At 43.8% G+C, this 13127-nt stretch overlaps 1 protein-coding gene across 4 annotated transcripts; it reads left to right on the top strand.

Annotated features, from left to right (window-relative positions):
• The first annotated feature begins 1266 nt into the window (after positions 1-1266).
• On the top strand, positions 1267-11063 carry yin. 4 transcript variants are annotated; one of them, XM_070280151.1, is made up of 8 exons: positions 1267-1455; positions 1509-1615; positions 4743-4824; positions 4882-5110; positions 5168-6515; positions 6573-7730; positions 7786-8669; positions 8728-11063. In XM_070280151.1, the coding sequence occupies exons 1-6, from the start codon at positions 1323-1325 to the stop codon at positions 7104-7106; spliced, it is 2433 nt and encodes an 810-aa protein (XP_070136252.1). In that variant the 5' UTR covers positions 1267-1322; the 3' UTR covers positions 7107-7730; positions 7786-8669; positions 8728-11063. The 4 variants fall into 4 exon arrangements, with proteins under 4 accessions (XP_070136252.1, XP_070136242.1, XP_017091492.2 ...); XM_070280141.1 differs by having other exon boundaries at positions 7858-8669; XM_017236003.3 differs by lacking the exons at positions 1267-1455; positions 1509-1615 and adding an exon at positions 2639-3035 and having other exon boundaries at positions 7858-8669.
• The last annotated feature ends 2064 nt before the right edge of the window (positions 11064-13127 follow it).

Here is a 13127-nt window from a genome sequence, read left to right on the forward strand (position 1 = left end):
ACCATCGGAAGGGCGAAAAATCGGGATCGTCGGAAATTGAGAATTTTCAAGGGGTACCCCTAGGAAAAATTCGAAAAAATTAAAAATCGAATTTAGGAAAAGTCTGGTATAAGGGAATAAGCTACTCGATGTCCTCATATCAGAAAGGTATATCCTTTCCCGATCGGATGACAATTACGGGAATTATGACTATCGGAAGGGCGAGAAATCGGGACCCCTTGAAATTGAGAATTTTCAAGGGGTACCCCTAGGAAAAATTCGAAAAATTTTAAAATCGAATTTAGGAAAAGTCTGGTATAAGGGAATAAGATACTCGATGTCCTCATATCAGAAAGGTATATCCTTTCCCGATCGGATGACAATTACGGGAATTATGACTATCGGAAGGGCGAGAAATCGGGATCGTCGGAAATTGAGAATTTTCAAGGGGTACCCCTAGGAAAAATTCGAAAAAATTAAAAATCGAATTTAGGAAAAGTCTGGTATGAGGGAATGAGCTCCTTGATGTTCTTATATCGGAAAGGTATACCCTTTCCCGATCGGATAACAATTACGGGAATTATGACCATCGGAAGGGCAAAAAATCCGGATCGTCGGAAATTGAGGATTTTCAAGGGGTACCCCTAGGAAAAATTCGAAAAATTTTAAAATCAAATTTAGGAAAAGTCTGGTATAAGGGAATAAGCTACTCGATGTCCTCATATCAGAAAGGTATATCCTTTCCCGATCGGATGACAATTACGGGAATTATGACTATCGGAAGGGCGAGAAATCGGGATCGTCGGAAATTGAGAATTTTCAAGGGGTACCCCTAGGAAAAATTCGAAAAATTTTAAAATCGAATTTAGGAAAAGTCTGGTATGAGGGAATGAGCTACTCGATGTCCTTGTATCGGAAAGGTATACCCTTCCCCGATCGGATAACAATTACGGGAATTATGACTATCGGAAGGGCGAGAAATCGGGATCGTCGGAAATTGAGAATTTTCAAGGGGTACCCCTAGGAAAAATTCGAAAAATTTTAAAATCGAATTTAGGAAAAGTCTGGTATGAGGGAGTGAGCTACTCGATGTCCTTATATCGGAAAGGTATACCCTTTCCCGATCGGATAACAATTACGGGAATTATGACCATCGGAAGGGCGAAAAATTAGGGTCATCGAAAAATGAAACAATTTTAAAATTTTTGGGAATTTCCTTCAAAAACGATAAGTAAAGAGTCTACGAATCGAGTAGGTCTTGGAATATATGACAGAAAGATTTTGTGTCTACAAGGAGCCTCTCGAAATTGATAAAAAAAATTAACTATTTTTGTTGAAAAAGTATGAGTTACAGATCGAGACGAGCCCGGAACCGGTGCCCTTCATCGGAGTCTTCCGACAGTGACCGCTCTTACTGGGAGGACTCCTCCGGCTCCGAATTCAGTCGGCTTATAGCGGGATCAGATTTTGGTCGGGGTGAGTCCAGAAACCACAGACAAAAGTATACGCTTGACCATATCCCTTGATAGCTTTGGCGCTGACTCAGTTGGAGCGCAGAAGGATTCAGTTTGACACCGACAGCATGAGGAGTTTCGGCCCCAACAGGTTCGGAAGGGAGAGACGCCCCCGCAAAGAGGTGAGTCTTCCATAGAACCAGATATAGAACCAGATTCCGGATACTCTAAGCGGCGCCTCCAATCTCCCAGCTAAACAAGGCCAATGCGGTTCGTAAATCTCAACGACTGGATGGATTTATGGCTACCTGGGAATATCCCACAAATTACTCAAAGCCGTAAAGAAAACAAACAGAGATAGCGATAGCAGGGCACTTAGAAGTTGATTTGCTCTACCAGGGGTCTTGAGATCGGTTATGTATTGTAGGATCTGGCCGATAGGACCCGTGACAAGATAAGATCAATCGGGCCTGAAAGCGAAAGACGAAGATTGGTTAGGTCGATAAGCGTAGTTCTGGGTTCTTGGGAAGTAGGTTTTTTTTTTTATCAATAACAGGGAAAGTCTGTTTGTTTTCCAGGCAAGGGTCTGGAAAACGGCCATTTAAGAGAAATTTTTGGATCAGGTTTACGCATGCAGAAGTTCGAAAAAACAACTGTTTAGAGGGCTTATCCAAAAGGGGGTACTAAAGAGGGGGTACTTCCATTATCCAAATCCACGTTTTCATCCTCATTTCCACCACCACCACCACCCCGGCGCCGGCAAATTCAAAGAGCATGGCATTGAACTTGACTCTGACGAAAGCTCCCCCACTCTTGTTTTTTTTTTTTGTAATGAGCATGAGAGAAATGGGGGAGGGAAAATAAGAATAAGAAGGCTGCAACAAACGCTGGCTGCAGTGATCTCTTTGCCAGAGAGTGGGAGGCGGCAGCATGGTATCCAAAGAGAGCAAAGCTTAGCTCAGCTAGCTTCGTTTAGGTGAGGCTCTTTTCCCCTCACTCCTCACACTCCACCACAGCTATGTATGTACGTATGTACATACATATATTGCTCTCGCTCCCCCTCCCACTTTATCGCTTCAAATTAAATTTGATTTTGGTTCTTGCTCCCCTTTTCCCCTTTTTTTTTTTTTTTTACTTTCGTTGGTGTTTTCGGCTGCGCTGCTGCATCCGTTGGCGCAGCTTTAAAAGCGCAGCTTACCGGAGGGCAGCGCATCATTTATCGTTTCTGTTTTATGGCGACAACGTGGCTCAGCCCAGCAGCCGATTGTCTCCATCTCCACAACCGTCCACCGTCCATCGTGTCGTGTCGCGTCGTGTCGCATCGTGTCTAAATTACACCTGTTCTGAAATCAGTGCAAAAAGTTACATATTTTACGGTTCGTTTTGTGTTTTGTACTTTCGATAAAATTCCAAAAGCCCTACAAAGCAATTTGTGCTGCTTGCTACTTGTCCCTTAACCCATTATGTGCTGGGGGGAGTAATTAAAGGAAAAGTAACTAAAAAGAAACGATAATGAGCGGGGATAACGGTAAAAACGGTCAAATCCAGGAGCCAAAAGACTCCAAAACGATTTCGAAATCGGAAGAAGGCGCAAAGAATGCGGTGAGTAGCCAAAGATGGAAAACTGCTAAACGGTAAATGGTAAGGGAGCCAGATGGATCGGTGGGGCGAAGGGGAGTCAGAACTGGAAGTCTGGAAAGAAATCACACACAGTTGGAGGGAAAGAGAAGCAGCGGAGAGCAGTGCCAATTGGGAAAGTACAGTGCACACACAGTTACACAAACGCCCCCCCCAACCCCCCACCCATTCTGAATTCAATTAAGAGCCGCTCGTGCTGCTGCTTCTTCTTTCAAGGCTGTTGCTCGCAGTCGCGAGGCGGTCGACCTTGAGCGCCCCCGATACCGAGCGATCGCGAAATGTGTGTCAAATAACTCAAAAAAATCCTTTTATTGCCCGCGATTTGATTGAATTAATTACCGATAACGGGAATCAAAAACAAGGGGGGACATTTTTCCAAGTGTATCTGATATTAGTTGAGCCTTTGAAAGGGTAGGACAGACTCCGTCTAGACTTTGGCCACGCCTGGCCAAGCATCTGCCGCCCATTACTGGCAGTAATCAGCTGGAGCTCCGATCAGACCCACCCCCCCGACGCTCCACCAGCCTCCCAGGCCGTCGGCTCCTCTTTGTTTGTCTGTTAATTTATGGGAGGAGGGGTGTAGAGAGAGTGGGAGAAAGGCAGCCGACTAGAGATCGAACTTTAAAGCTCGGCCCAAGCGGCGGGGTATTCTTAGTTCCAAACCGAACGCAGTCTCCGTCGGACGTCCAAGCAGCACCCACCCAACTCGCAACCCACTCCAGGTGGCTGCCACCAGCATTACATAAAATCATCAGCAACCGTTATGCCGTTCATGGGCGGCGTCAGTGCAGCGGCGGTGGTCGGAGGGGATACCAAATCCGCAACGGTGAGTACAAGCTGCTGGCCGAGGCCCCGGGGGTGTGAGCGGAATTCTCAATCATCAATGGATGACGGACTAGGTGTCTAGGTGTACTAGATACTAGCGCTTCGAGAGATACGGCCCGCAAAAACCCGTTTCCACTCCGTCGTTGCTCACCTTGGCCAAGAGACGCTGCAAATCAAAACAAAACAAAGTAGAAACCCCCCTCCAGTCCCCAGTCCCCAGCCCCCTCCCAGCTGCAAGCCCCAGACGCCACAACAAAATCGAAAGCCAAACGAAAACGAGACGAGACTCGGTGACGGCAGAAAGTCCAATTACCATGAGAATGGCCATAGAGGAGATAAGCGATGGGCTCCCACCTGTCGACCTGGCGTCCGATGCCGGAATACCCTAGGAATCAAGCAGAGATAGTGGTGAGATGTTAGGACATCCAAACAAGATCTAATTGGAGGCACCCCTAATGACGCACCTTACCCATTCCCATTCCCAGTGCCTGCCTCCATTAGGGCGACAGGCATGAGTTATGGGCCTTTCAAAGGCATTGGAATCTTTGTCAGAACATAAACGGAGGCTTAGGGGGCTTAGGGGGCAGAGTTATGTAGAAAGTTACGACGTGAGACAATGGGGAATATCTGAGAAATCGCGGAATAGACAGACGAAACCACTTGAACTAGTGGTGGGTCTCTGAAATCCGCCAAGTCAGCACATGACACGACGTTTCTCTAGGGGGGTTGTTGGGTGGGTTGAGGGGTGGACCCCATTCTTCGATAAAGAAGACCCGCAAAGATAATGCCCGCGATCTGATAAAGAATATATGACCAGCCAGTGACTGTTGTTCTTCCCGATTCCAGGCCCCCGTTCCGTATCCCAAGTCGGTGGCCTTCATCATCAGCAATGAGTTCTGTGAGCGATTCAACTACTATGGCATGCGCAGTGAGTACTCCAGTCCCCCAACCCCTAGCCACCAGGCTAATTCCACTCTCTCCGTAGCCATCCTGGTGCTGTACCTCACCAACAAGCTGGGCTACAACGAGGAGACCTCCACCGTGCTCTTCCACATCTTCACCATGCTGGTCTACATCTTTCCCCTGATCGGAGCTCTCATCGCCGACGGATGGCTGGGAAAGTACAAGACCATATTGTACTTGTCGCTGGTCTACAGCCTGGGCGCCATGGTGGTGTCCTTTGGCGCCATTCCCCTGCCTGGAATGCCCACCAAGTAAGTCCTCTCTTCCCATCACCGGGTGGAGTACTAAGCCTATCTTCCAATCCCCAGCTCGGTCACCATTGTGGGCCTCCTGCTGATCGCCATAGGCACTGGAGGCATTAAGCCTTGTGTCTCGGCCTTTGGCGGCGACCAGTTCTCGCTGCCCGCCCAGAGTCTCGAGCTGGCCAAGTTCTTCTCGCTTTTCTACTTCGCCATCAACGCCGGCTCGATGATCTCCACGACAGTGACCCCCATCCTGCGGGCGGACATCCACTGCTTTGGTGAGCAGGACTGCTTCTCCCTGGCCTTTGGCGTCCCCGCCGTCCTCATGATCGTCTCGGTGCTAGTCTTTGTGGCCGGAAGGCGCCTCTACCGCTGCCAGCCCCCGGCTGGTAACATGATCTTTGGGGTCTCCAAGTGCATCGCCGACGCCTTCAGGGGCTGGTGCAAGCGCAGCAAGTCCGAGCCGGAAAAGAGCTTCCTGGACTACGCCATACCGACCGTGGGACCCAAGCTGGTGGAGGAGACCAAGTGCCTGGCCCGAATCCTACGGCTTTACCTACCCTTCCCCGTGTTCTGGGCGCTGTTCGACCAGCAGGGCTCCCGCTGGACCTTCCAGGCCACCCGTATGGACGGCAATGTGCTGGGCTACCACATCAAGCCCGACCAGATGCAGGTGGTCAACCCGCTCCTGATCCTGGCCTTCATACCGCTCTTCGACTACATAGTCTACCCGCTGCTTCGCACCATCGGCATCCGGCGCCCGCTGCAGAAGCTCACCATTGGCCTGCTGCTGGCCGCACTCGGCTTCTTCTTCTCCGCTGCCCTGGAGATGAAGATGGAGCAGGCGGCCTTCGCCACTGCGCCTGCGGAACAGAACACCGGTCACTTGCGCCTCTACAACGGGATGCCCTGCAAGTACGAGTTCACCTCCGGCCTGGGAGCGTCGCCGGAGCAGCTGCCGCGGGCCATCGAACCTCTGGGCATGTGGGCGGATCTGTCGCTGTTCGTTCCAGAGGCCAGGGAGTACGACTTCAAGGCCCAGGCCACCTCTGGGAAGTGCCCCGAGATCACTGGCAACTTGCGGCTGCGCCCTGGAAAGTCGGTCAGCTACTTCCTGGCTGGAGACAAGCTCTCGGAGTTCAGCGACGGCCTGGAGATGCCGCCGAGTGCCAGCAGCCCGCCCCTGGTGAGGGCTCTGCTCAATACGCCCTCCGACGAGGGCTCCGTGCTTCTCAGGGCCATGGGCTCAGGCCCCGAGCCACTCATTCCAATCAACCGGAACTTGTCGCAGCTCTACAAGATCAGTCCCGGCTACGGCGAGGTGGAGATCAACGGCAACAAGGCAGCCAGCTTCGAGACGAGGGAGGGCGGCCTCTACAGCCTGGTGGTGGAGGGAAACGCCAACGATGGCTACGTAAGTGTGGGACACAAAGGATACAAACACAACTAACACTCCTCCCTGCATTTCCAGCAATACAACCTACTCGAGGTGGTGGCACCCAGCGCCGTGTCCATCCTGTGGCAGCTGCCCCAGATCGTGGTGATGACGGCGGCGGAGATCATGTTCTCGGTGACCGGACTAGAGTTCTCCTTCACCCAGGCGCCGCCCAGCATGAAGAGCGTCCTGCAGGCCTGCTGGCTCCTCTCGGTGGCCATCGGCAACATGATAGTGGTGGTCATCGCCGAGTTTAAGTTCACCAGCTCCCAGTCCGGCGAGTTTGCCCTCTTCGCCTGCCTCATGCTGGTCGACATGGTGATCTTCCTGTGGCTGGCTCGCAGCTACCAGTACAAGAATCTCAGCGAGGAACCCGAAGAGTACTCTACTACCAGCGAAGCGCCGCCAGCGCCCAAGCCGCAATCCATTCTCCGGGAAACAAGATCACCGGCCAACCGCCGCGCTTCTAGAGGAAAGCCTTCGCCACGCCCGCCCGGCGGCATGGAGGCGGAGCTGGGATACGGAGCCTATCGTAACCATGCCTACGACAACGACTTTTCCGAGGCCTGAGTGTGGACCGCATCACCCGCATCCGTACTTACGCATCCCCACCACGTCCGCCCCTATTTGCATTTAGTATTAGGCGCCCCTGTATTTATTTTATTTGTTCGCATTTAATGTATAGTCTCTGATTATGTACGTCTATACGGTTGCCCTTTTTTATCAAATTGTTTGTAAATACTTTTTATACGCCGATCCGAGCCACTCGGTTTTTAAATTAAATTATCTCGAATAATACTTAAATAACTAGAATTGTAATTTAAAAAAAAACTACAATTGTATTCTAAATATTGTAAAGTTTTTTTTTTATATTTTTCTAATTGTATGTCTAATGCTAGAAATAGGGTTTTTTCTAATTTATGTTTTCAGATTCGCGCTTTAATAATGGTAAGATTCAGATTTTTGTAAAAGTATTTAATTATAATTTTAAATAATACTTTAACTTAATACTTTAAGCACTAGTCTTCCATATTTTATCACTACTAACTATACTAAACTAAATTTAAATTTAAATTTAATTTACGATATTCAAGAATTATATTTTAGATTTTATTTAAATTATTTCCTACATCCAGAGATCTCTTCAGAGACCTTACCAAGAAGGAGGAAGTCTTTAAATTTTAATAAAATAAGGTAAGCTTTTTATATTTTTAATTTTCCTTGCTAATATTTAAATTTTATCACTTAGTTCTTAAAGAAAAACTTAACCAAAGCACCTCAATATTCAAAATGTTAACTGTAATGTTATTTAACATTCCAGCGCTGTTAACTGCTGGCCTTGCCACATCGCCGAAAAGAGTTCTCATGGTGAGGTGTGTTTAGTGCGCACGATCGTGGTCCTGTTTTGGAATTTAAAAACATTTAAAAGGCTAAATCTACAATTAAGTGATATAACCTACTAGTTATGGCTTAGATAATCCTGAAAGTAAGCCCCAAAAACACTCAAGAGTGCCGATACTTGAATCTATTACAAAGTATGACCAGCTCATGGGCGTCGTCTCATGGGGGCTCTTTAGCCTACAGTACTGTACTCCTAGCTCAATTCCGGATTAAACTCTGGCAACTCTGACCACCACTTGCCGACAATTTTTCAAAGAGAGAGCGAAAATCGCGATGGAAAGTCGCAACAAGCATACCGGCCTCAGGAAAATGTAATATATATTTTTCTGCAAAGGGCTGCAATGCCTAAGATTGGCTGTATAAACCCCATTCTTTCCAATTAAATGAAAATCATAGAAGAATCGCCAAAGTTGTAAGAAAATTCGAGGCGAAATGCAAGATAGAACGGCATTGCCAGCAGAGACCTAAGAAGAAGCACGAGGTGCATGAATAACAATGCAAATTCCAAGAAAAGGATCCAGAAAAACGGGTCGGCAGCTGCCTGGAATGGAAAACAAACCCCTGGGAAGTGAACCCAGACGAATTAGGGGATGGACGGATAGGGAACATGTGTCTACCTGAGGCCGTAATCTATCTACCTAAGTGCCGGAACCGAGGCTACGTACGGCCCTCCGATGCAATGCCGAGTGTCAGTCGCCGACGAGCGCTGCCCCCAGCGTCATGGTCCTTCTCGTAAGTCTCGGAAACCCAACAGAGTGACTTTTTTATTACTCTACTTTTTTTTTTCAAGTGAACAAAATGTAAAATTCGTGAAAGTGAAAAGTGAAATACCAGGGCAGAGGCACCTTCCTGGCCCAGGATCGAACTGAAGCCCAGAACCTCACCTTCACCTAGAATCGCCACATTCATCAAGCGATAAACTCTCCAGAACCCATGAACGAGTAAGAGAACCCTCTCTGAACCGATTCCTTCCAGGTGGTGCCTCCTCTGCAGGAAGAGGAGGCGCGTCGGCGTAGTCGAGCTCCGTGGGTGCGAGTGGTGCTACCTGGGATGCGGCGAGCCGGGCGGATTCTACCAATAACCGTGAGAACCTTGCAGTACCGCTGTGGCCATGTGGTAGCCCCAAATTCTGGGGCTACCGAACAAAAAAACGCTTGTGGTGGAAATGTCTGACCAGGAGCGAGAGAGACCAGGATCCAGAGCATCTGCTTGCCGCCACACGCGCTTCGAGACGAAGCGTTCCGCATACTTCTATCGTTCGCGTGTGTGGTGGCACGTGGATGCGAGCGAGACACGAAAACACGAAACAGTGGCACGGAGAGTAGCTCTCTCTCCTTCTAATTGGTATCTCTGTCGCGCTGGTGAGACGTTTGCAGCACGAGCGGTAAAGCGTATCGGCCACAGGGCGGACTGCAAGGCTAAACAGAGCAGTAACGATATATACCTCCATATAACAGACCTCCAAAAACAACCTCCGTGTCGAAAGATGCGTGAATGAATCTCTGGTTCCCCCACGCACGCATGCACGCCCTAACCGCACTCACGGACACCTTGGAGTCCCGGCTACCGACCGCCAACACCAGAGGTGGTCATCGGTCAGAAGAGCGGGGTTCCTATGAAACAGAACAGATTCTATAATACCTCAAAAAGATATCAAACATAATTCTTTGATAAAGTTCCTAAAAGTGTCATCGTAAGATCACCAATTCATCATCCATTAAGATACCATTACTGGCCAGAGAAGCTAATTTATTCCAAACGATTCTTCAGGAAGTTGCCCTGCCCTGGTAGCTAAGTAAAGACTCAAGAAAACAGGACTAGTTTGGCCATGGCGCTGGGTAATCTTTAAAGAAAGCCAAGAAGCGAATCCCAGAAGAAACTGCCACTGCGTAGGTTCACAGGAAGTCCTTCCAACTGACCTTATATATGACATATAAACTTCATCAAGAATAAGTCGAGTTCCATACTCCAGATCCTTTGATTTTGATTCTGTTTCCAGTAACTCCATAAGTGTCCTTGTCTAACCTCAACCTAACAAATCCATCAAAAAACCAAAACCGAAATGTTTTACGAGCCTTTCATATTTGCAACAAGAAACAATGCAAAACCACAAACGTGTGCTTTGCGAAATGATTTCCAAAATGTACGCTTCGTGAGCGAAAAGTGTAAAAAGTGAATAATATTATGAATAATATTAAAAATAAAACCCTTTGCGGGTGATTCGTTTGACCCGCAGCTGGTTTGCCAAGGCAACCGATAACACTTTATGCTCATGAATGAATACAAACGCTAAAAATATGAAAAGCTCTTAAAAATAATACAAAAAAAAAGACAAAGGCAACTTACTTTACTAGAAACCATAAATTCTTAACTTGAATATAATGCCTGACTTATTCCTGAACCATAGTTTCCATTAAAAACCATCCTCTGTCAGTTGGTCAGTAGGCTACCCACCGAACTAGATACGCAAGCAGGACAGGAATCAACATGTTTCCATCGAGTTTCCATCCCTGAACTGGCCACAGCCATGAAGCTCCGCCACATACAAGAGAAGAATTACTATCCTAATCGATATGATATCCTTTATTTTCAGTTCTGATCCGTCTACCTAACCATTCCTTTATTGTATCATCCTCTGCTTCATTCTCGTTGTCCAGTGTGATCCCTTACGTTGTTTGTGATCCATCCACACAATAATTAAGTTCGATTTCAGGTCATGTTCCTGACACCACATTACAATCCAATACTCACGACAACCACACTCATGATCCACAAACCACATACGATACACCATCGCCGCAAGCAAACGGTTCGTGTTTCGGGTAAATGTGTCTCAAAAAGAGCTTTTAAGCTTTTGAAACGTTTTCCGAAACCAAAGAAAATATATAAGAATTGCGTAGAACGTGCGTAAAGAATGGTCTTGAGAGCTTTTGCTACGAGACGTATTCAAAATACTCATAAAAAAAAGACCAAAAGAAAAAAATTAAAACACATTTAACAAAAATGTTACTTGCTGGCAACGTTGTACGCAGTTCGAAAAGAAACTAAAAACAAAAACATGTCTAGGCATAATTAAAAAAAGCAAGTAAAAAATGTGTGGAAATGTTATACGCATCTTCACAAAGTGCCCTCTCATAAAGCTAGCGTTATACGTCCGTGTCGATTCACAAAGAAAAAAATGTGTTTATTTTGTGGATTACGGAGTGAGTTCTTTGCGAATCGACATGGAAACTTATTAATAAACGAGTAAAGTGCAAAATTTGTGTTTTTATTGGGTAGGGGGATCTTTTCAGATTTTTAATTAAAAAATTTTTTTTTTAAGTTTTAAAAAAAAAAATTAAATTTTAAAAAATTTTTTAATTTTTAAAATTTTCTTAAATTTTTAAAGTTTTCTTAAATTTTTAAAGTTTTCTAAATTTTTTAAAGTTTTCTTAATTTTTTATAGTTTTCTTAATTTTTTAAAGTTTTTTTAAATTTTTAAAGTTTTCTTAATTTTTTAAAATTTTCTTAAATTTTTAAAGTTTTCTTAAATTTTTAAAGTTTTCTTAAATTTTTAAAGTTTTCTTAAATTTTTAAAGTTTTCTTAAATTTTTAAAATTTTCTTAATTTTTTAAAGTTTTCTTAATTTTTTAAAGTTTTCTTAAATTTTTATAGTTTTCTTAATTTTTTAAAGTTTTTTTTAATTTTTAAAGTTTTTAAAAATATAAGTTAATTTTAATGTTTTTATTTTTTAATTTTAATGTTTTTATTTTTTAATTTTAATGTTTTTATTTTTTAATTTTAATGTTTTTATTTCTTAATTTTAATTTTTTTTATAATTTTTTTAAATTTTTCCTGAATTTTTTAGAATTTTTTAAAATTTTTCCAGATTTTTTCCAAGTCTTTTACGTTACATGTAAAAATATTTCAAGTCCATTACGGCGTACGACGTAAGGTTAAAATATGCCCTTTTCTATGGGTCGGGCGTTGGATTTATACTAAGTCCAGTACGTCATATTTTTGAAATTTCCGCCTTATCGCATGCGAGAGGTTGGCCAAAACTAAAAAGTGCAAAAATCGCATGCGATAAAATCTGAAAAAAATCTAAAAAAATCAGGAAAAATTGGAAAAACTCAGGGAAAATCGGGAAAATTCAGGAAAATTCATAAAAAAATCGGAAAATTCGGGAAAATCTGGAAAATTCCAAAAAAATCTGGAAAAATCCGGAAAATTCCGAAAAAATTCGGAAAATTCAGAACAAAATCGGAAAATTCAGGAAAAATTGGAAAAACTCAGGAAAACTCGGAAAAACTCCGGAAAATTCATAAAAAAATCGGAAAATTCGGGAAAATCTGGAAAATTTCAAAAAATGTGGAAAAATTAGGAAAATTTCGAAAAAAATCGGAAAATTCAGAACAAAATCGGAAAATTCGGAACAAATCCGGAAAATTCAGGAAAATCTGTAAAATTCCGAAAAAATCTGGAAAATTCCGATAAAATCCGGAAAATTCTGAAAAAAATCGGAAAATTCAGGAAAAATATCAGAAAAATCCGGAAAATTCAGGAAAAAATCTGAAAATTTCAGAAAAATTTGAAAAATCCCGGAAAATTCAGAAATAAAACAAAACAGATAAAATAAAAACACTCCTCATTTATTATAACACGAAATATACATATTTACTTAACAACTTGTCTCCTTTAAGGGGTTATATACAGTTGTACCGCGCAAAAATATGGATTTTTATCGATTTTTTTTTGACACCATAGAAAATATTTATGAACAATGTTTTACCCACGTTGTTTAGTACATGTTTCTGGGTATTTAATTAAATTTTTTCATAATAAAATATTACATAACAAAAATGTTATAGCCGAATTCCCGAATCATCTGTTTTCGATGGTGTCTCGCGGTGGACATGATTTCTCGAAAACGTTTCATCCGAAATCCAAAATTCAAAAAAGTTTAGTTAGTATATTGTATTGTCTAGTCCATGAACGAGGGATTTTTAAAAATTTTGATTAAAAAAAAAATGGCGACGGTTTTAACAAAAAATGTACTTTTTCAACGTATAAGATTTTCGTTTTTTGTGCTTTAAAAAAGGAGTTTTCAAAAAAATTGAAAATCCCTCGTTCACGGACTAGCTAATATCATAATAAATAAGTGGTCAAAATTTGGTGTTGATCGGATTAGTAGTTTTTTAGTAATCGTGT

This window comes from Drosophila bipectinata, chromosome XL (assembly GCF_030179905.1).
Source record: "Drosophila bipectinata strain 14024-0381.07 chromosome XL, DbipHiC1v2, whole genome shotgun sequence".
Classification (NCBI taxonomy): Eukaryota; Metazoa; Arthropoda; class Insecta; order Diptera; family Drosophilidae; genus Drosophila; species Drosophila bipectinata.